A 7,198-nucleotide genomic window follows, 5' to 3' on the forward strand; every position below is an offset into this window, starting at 1 on the left:
CACCCCGCTCTATTTTCCCATGTAGCTAGCTGTTGCTTTGAGTGGCACACATCATTAGAGGATTTTGTATAATAAATGACATAGAAATTAATTGTCCTTAACCTTGAATTAAATGTCAAGTGTGTTTGCCTTGGGCTGGAATTATTTCAGCACACAATCTCAGCACTAGAACTTCTTACCCTAATCAAAAATGTTGGCTGGCATCTTTCATTCATAAAAAGTAGGAAAGCTGATGAAACAATACATCATATATGCAGCTTGGGAAATTTAATTTCACCTGTTTACCCAAAGATTTCAGAGCCTGGAAAATGTCCTCAAACCAATTAATCTATTAATCTCACCCCCAGTCTCATCTACTAAGCTGACAAAGCTTCCTTCACACCTTTGTGCGCTAAAGATTTCCAGAGCAGAATATATCCGCAGGGATACATTAAGCAGAGATTTTTCTAGAGCCATCCAAGTATGGTACAATTTCTAGACTGGGTCCAGAGGTTATTAGTTTGTTGTTTGTTTTTTTAAAAGAAGCTTCTGTTTTCCTCTGAATCTTATTTCTTCAAACTCGAACTGTTTGTCAGCATGGCTTTAATTGGCTGAGGTTCCTTCAAGAGTCTTGTCCATGTTTGTGTCAGATGCTGAGAGGAGGCATACTCTGCTTTGGAAACACACGAACGATGGTGCCCAGGTGTCCAGGCTAACCCAGCCTCTTTACTAGCCCAGATGGCTCCCTTCCACCAACTTTAAAAAGCATCTCCTCCTTAAAACAGCTTATTGCCATTTCCCAGGAAACTGTCAGAAGCAGCATGCATATTTATGAAGGCTACACATGTGACCGGCGCCCTCTAGAGTTTTGCGGTGCACAGCTTGCACAGCTGCGTGCAGCAGCAGTAGGCGAATCTCTGAAGTCTGTTGTGACCAGCGAATGATACCGCCAGACTTAGTGCCACTGCCCTTCTTTATCTGAAACAAAAGACAACTTCCTTACCCTGCCTATTTCACAGGTTGTTGAGAGAAACCAAAGAGCTTGTAAAGCAGAAGGCAGAAACAACCAGGGTAAAGAGTCTGGGATTCGGGAGTCTGAACCGTAGCTCTATCATTGGCTGTGTGGCCTTGGGTAAATTGCTGAGGCTCTCTGGGCTTCCTTTCTTCATTTGAAAAATGGGGCTAATAACAGTACCAACCTCGTGGGATTTTCATGAGAACTGAATGAGACAGTGCCTTCATCTTAATACAGTTCTGAGGGTAATTGTATATGTAGTACTGTTCTTTTAGAGATAATGTTAGATTCTTTTAAAAGTTGTTAAGTACTAGTGATAATAGAGCAAATCAGAAATTAATATAAAGCAAGAAGTCAGCCCAGCACCCAGCACAGGGTAAGCACTCTGTAAACATTAACTAGGATATCATTGCCTGGATTATAGCTATGGCCATTTTAACTGGTCGCTTGCCCTGTGACTGATCCTGTCATCATAAGTCAGATCATCACTCCCCTGCTCAAAACCTGGCAGGGGTTCCCCATTCAACTCACAGTAAAAGCCTTCCGGTGGTCACAAGGCCCTGCGTGGTCTTCTCACTCCCTCATCTCTCTGGACTCCTCCCACTGCTCTCTCCCTACCTGGGCCAGGCTCACCCCTCCCTAAGGCCTCTGTTCGGCCTATGTTCTAGCTGATCCCTCTGCATGGAGTGCTTCTTCCTGAGTCCACCTGGCTAACTCCTTCCCTTGGGCAAGTCCCTCCTCGTATCCTGTCTCCTTCATGAGGCCTGCCCTGTACCCAGCATCACCTGTTAACACATCATGTACTTTTGGTCAGTTCAGTCACTTAGTCATGCCCGACTCTTTGTGACTCCATGAACTGCAGCATACCAGGCTTCCCTTTCCATCACCAGCTCCCAGAGCTTGCTCAAGCTCATGTCCATCATGTACTTCACTTATGCTGTTACCATGTCTTACCTGTGTCCCCTGCTTAAATCCAAGCCCCACCAGGGCAGACATCATTGTTTTCTTCACTGTTATATTCCAAGCACCCAGAACACACCTGGCATATGGTAGGTGCTCAATAAATGTTGATTTAATCAATATTATTACTCTCCAAATGGAAGACATCAGGATAATTCCTAATAATCCATGCAAAAATGCTTCAGGGTGTTTGGCAGAGGAGTCCAGGAACAGATCTCTCAGCACACACAACTGAGGAGCCAGGGTCAGCCTTTCACTGCTCCAGTTACCCAATCCTCTCCAGCCTTCCCATGCCCAGTGTGAGCAGCCATTGCTCTAAGTGCTGGGGGGACTTGAAGCCCTGGGCTTGGAGGCCATGTGCTAAGCAACACCCCCATACTTTCATAGACCAGTAGCTACTACACCCAGAATCTGCTTCACCCTGACTCTTCCACAGCCCCAGCTCCCTCTCCACTGCCTTATAAAGGACTTCGGGTTGGAAAGTCTGTCTTCACACATCCAAGTCAGGAAGGGCAGATCCCAGTCTTCGCCAGCTTTCCCATACTCACCACTTTAGTTCAGTTCAGTCGCCCAGTCTGTCTGACTCTTTGAGACCCCAAGGACTGCGGCACGCCAGGCCTCCCTGTCCATCACCAACTCCTGGAATTAACTCAAACCCATGTCCATCAAGTCGATGTTGCCATCCAACCATCTCATCCTCTGTGGTCCCCTTCTCCTCCTGCCCTCAGTCTTTCCCAGCATCAGGGTCTTTTCCAATGAGTCAGTTCTTCGCATCAGGTAAACAAATTATTGGAGCTTCAGCTTTAGCATCAGTCCTTCCAATGAACATTCAGGACTGATTTCCTTTAGGATGGACTGGTTGGATCTCCTTGCTGTCTAAACGACTCTCAAGAGTCTTCTCCAACACCACAGTCCAAAAGCATCAATTCTTCGGCGCTCAGCTCTCTTTATAGTCCAACTCTCACATCCATACGTGACCACTGGACAAACCATAGCCTTGACTAGATGGACCTTTGTTGGCAAAGTAATGTCTCTGCTTTTTAATATGCTGTCTAGGTTGATCATAACTTCGCTTCCAAAGAGTAAGCGTCTTTTAATTTCATGGCTACAGTCACCATCTGCAGTGATTTTGGAGCCCCAAAAAATAAAGTCTGTTACTGTTTCCACTGTTTCCCCATCTATTTGCCATGCAGTGAAAGGGACCAGATGCCACGATCTTAGTTTTCTGCATGTTGAGTTTTAAGCCAAATTTTTCACTCTCCTCTTTTCACTTTAGTGCAGTTATTCCATGTTGTTGTTGTTCAGTTGCCCAGTCATGTCTGATTCTTTGCGACCCAATGGATTGTAGCACGCCAGTCCTCCATGTCCCTCACCATCTCCCAAAGTTTGCCCAAGTTCATGTTCAATGATTCCAAGCTTCCTCCCTAATCCTACATGGGAAGGACATTTCTAGATCTGTGCTTCTCTCAGGAAAATTAATCTCAACAACTTCATTCATTGTCATTCTTTTCCCAAGGTTTCCCTGTCATCCATCTAAGGCTTCAAGTTTTTCTCCCTGGAGCCTCAGAGCCCATGCTGGTCATAGGAGATGCTACTCTGAAGCAGCTGGCCCAGACCATCAGTTTTATAGAAGTTCACAGGAGAGGATGTTACAGCCAGAGGACCTTGCTGTAGGACCTTACTCACACACTTCCTCCACCCTCCTATTTGACCAACCAAGATTCAGAGAGGTTGGGTGACTTGCCGAGCGATACAGAGCCAGATAGAGGCAAAATCCAGGCTGGAACCTGGTCTCCTGACTCCTCATCCTCTTTTACAGTAGTTGCATTCCAAATAGAAAACAACACCAAACTATTATTTATCTAGTGTTTACTCTGGACCAGGAATTATTCTGGACACAATCCTCACAATACCCGTTTATTCACTGAGCAAACATTTACTGTACATCATCTGTGTGCCAGGCATCATTAGGAGGGAACATGGTTACGAACAGAACAGACCAGGCTCCTGTTTTCATGGAGCTTACAATCCAATGCTTACATGTGAGCATGGAGCTTTGTCATGGCGGACTGTTGCCCTGGGGGAGAAAATTCACTTGGAGAATGTTTAGTGGAGATAGATATTTCATTGTTGTTGTTTAGTTGTTAAGTTGTGTCTGACTCTTTTATGACCCCATGGACTGTCTGCCAGGCTCCTGTCTCCATGGGGTTTCCCAGGCAAGAATACTGGAGTGGGTTGCCATTTCCTTCTCCAGGGGATCTTCCCAACCCAGGGATCAAACCCACGTTTCCTGCACTGGCAGGTAGATTGTTTACCACTGAGCCAGCAGGGAAGCTAGAAGTTTCATTATAGTGATTTAAATATCTTTAGACAAATAATACTGAAGACATTCTAGACTTGATAGTGATTTATTTTAATGATCTCTTTCTTATCCAGCAGTTTGAGAGAGACATCCGGCGCTATGCCACACACGAGCGGAAGATGATGCTGGATAACCACGCTTTATATGACAAGACCAAGGTAGGGAGCGCTGTCTCCCTGAGATGGGCCACTTTAATCCTCATCCCCAAGTCTGGCTCCCTGAACACTTCTCCTGAACTCATTCTAGTGTCCAGGTTCAGCTCCCTTTGCCCCAGGTGCCCTGTTCCCACAGATCACAACTGAGGGCAGCTGGAAAGAGCCTGACAGGAGCACAACTCCCACAGGGCCCAGAATGTACCTCGGAGGCTTTGAGCTCAACGATGCTGAGCTAGCTGGGTCTCCAGAACCAGGCCAGCAATGAATTTGAATTGAGCTTGGTATATCCTTGGTGTTTGCATTGTGTAACTCCAAAGAAAACCAAAGATCTCCCCAAATCACAAATGTCACTCAAGTATCCCTCAAATGCAGTGGGAAGTAGAATTCCGAGTGGACACATGGGTCATTAATGAGAGTCAACTGCAAGAAGGAGAGCAACAGAGCTGTCCTGAGAGGTAGATGAGCGGTCGGCTAGACTCACACCATAGCGACTCGCTTGGCGTGCTATTCCTTCAGTGGTGGTGATCCAAACGCTGCTGCGGCGGAATGACTGCTGCACGAATTAGGAGGAGTTATTATAAATATTCAACTGTCCTTGCAGTGATCAAGGACACTATAGGAAGCTCCGAGTAGGAAGAAGATACACAATAAGTAGAAGTAATGGTTTTTATCTTCTACAAGTTTAGTCTAAACGAAGTGTATTTCATTAGAGCCTGTCTCACAAAAAATCAGAAACCCAATACAAAATGGCAGTGGCAAAAAAAGAAAAAATTTGGCTGATGCACTGTGGCATCTGGGGTAACACGGACTTCAGGTGTGGCTGGATCCAGGTGCTCATGCAATTTGCCCTCAGTGTTGGTGTCACTCTCAGGCAGGGTTTTCCCATGAATCCTATCCTTCTAGCTTAGCTATGCCAACAGAAAAGAACTTTCTTAATAGTTCCAGCAAGCCCTAGCTAATGCTCACAGGCCAGACCTGGGCCATGTAGCCATCCTTGAACCCCTTTCCATGGCTCTGATTGATCAGGCTTGTGTCCTGTGCCCCTCCTTGGAGGTGACCTTCAGAGACTGAGAATAGGGAGGTGTGGTTTTCCAAAGAGTAATCAGGGTGCTGCTGTCATAAGGGAGGGCTGTGGATGCTGGCAAGAAAGCCTCAGTTATGTAGCATGTGAGTGGAGGCAGCTTCACCTAACATGATCTAGGAAACTTACAAACTGACACAAAACAAATAGTTCAAAGTAAGTGAGTGCCTCCTATGTGCCCAGCGTTGTGCTATAGACAAGAAGGACTGGAGGGGAAGTGCTTCTTGAAGTAGCAGACCATGGGGCTGGGAGCCTGGTGGGAGTGGGGCAGGGTGGAAGGCCAGGAGGAGAATCCGGCATGTACAAGCATCCCATAATCACCACTCCTCCTTACCAATGGCAGCAGTATGTAATTCTGGCTGCGTGTGAGAATTTCCCAGACCTCTTAAATAGATGAATGACAAGAACTCTCTGGATCTTCTGATTTCATTGGGCTGGGTTACAGCTCCATTTTCAACATTCTTTTAAAAGGCTCCTTCAGGTAGTTCTAATGAACACTACAGACCAATAGGAAAGTATCAAATGCCTCTAGTTGAATATATAAGGCTGTCATAATTTTACCTTAATTTATCAAGTTTTTTGGGGGTGAAAATATAAAAATTACAGAAGTCAGGTAAAATGAATTTTTATCCTCAGAAGCACGGAATTGTGTTTTGGCAGTGATTCATTCTGACAAGACAATTTTACAAGTAACATTTTTACTATGTCAGCTCGGAGATACTTAACAAAAATATCATAGTGCACATATGTCTTCCTATGCTTTCAGAGGATGTTTCTCAAAGCGGAAAGCGAAGAAGAAATCTTTGCACATCTGGGATTGGACTACATGGAACCATGGGAAAGAAACGCTTAGGAGAAAGTTGTCAACTTTTTTTTTTCTGTTCTTTTTTTCAGGTTAGACAAATTATGCTTCATATCATAATGAAAGATGCCTTAGTCAAGTTTGGGATTCTTTACATTTTACCAAAATGTAGATTGCTTCTAGAAATAAGTAGTTTTGGAAACGTGATCAGGCACCACCATTTGTAGGACTGTTGTGTAGAACTCGCAAGCCATTTGTAGAACTGTCGTGTAGAATTCACAATGCATTTTCCATAGAAACGGTGTTGTAATTGGTGGCTCATTTCCAGGGAAGTTCATCAAAGCCCACTTTGCCCACAGTGTAGCTGAAATACTGTATATTTCCAATAAAAATAGGAAAAAACAAGATGGTTGAGTCTTTTTCATTCTCTCACATATTTGAAAATATTCTTAAGCAAAAATGTAACAAAATGAAAGAATAACGATTGTAAGGTTTACCTTGAAAGGAGGAACAGGTTTAATTAGAAGGTCAGAGATTCTGAGCGGGGTTTTTGGAGGAGAGGAACTGACTCTCAGCTCAGGTCAAAGCCTGCTTCTCCTCTGTCACCTGCAGCTGTGCCCCTAGGTGTCCCGGCAGGAGGCCACGTATGGAATGTATTCTCACTGCTTTCACACGGAAGGAAGCACAATCTCCCAAATGGCCATCTCTGAGTCTCTCCAAGGAGCTCATCTCTCTTGCCCTCTGTATCTTATGGTACCCATGGAAAGGGAGGCAGCCTTTGGAACTGCAAGATTGCAGACCCATTTGGAATGCCAGCCTCCTGTAGGAGGGCGTCGACTCTGTG

The 7,198-nt window shown here is 45.0% G+C and overlaps 1 protein-coding gene across 1 annotated transcript in view; it reads left to right on the plus strand.

Annotated features, from left to right (window-relative positions):
* DNTT (DNA nucleotidylexotransferase) overlaps positions 1-6,405 on the plus strand; it is a 31,594-nt gene extending 25,189 nt beyond the window's left edge. Inside the window, exons 10-11 of the mRNA XM_052661165.1 lie at positions 4,391-4,474; positions 6,319-6,405. Of these exons, the coding sequence (XP_052517125.1) occupies positions 4,391-4,474; positions 6,319-6,405 (171 nt within the window). The remainder of the gene's footprint in view (positions 1-4,390; positions 4,475-6,318) is intronic.
* The last annotated feature ends 793 nt before the right edge of the window (positions 6,406-7,198 follow it).

The sequence above is a fragment of the Budorcas taxicolor genome, chromosome 23 (assembly GCF_023091745.1).
Source record: "Budorcas taxicolor isolate Tak-1 chromosome 23, Takin1.1, whole genome shotgun sequence".
NCBI lineage: Eukaryota > Metazoa > Chordata > Mammalia > Artiodactyla > Bovidae > Budorcas > Budorcas taxicolor.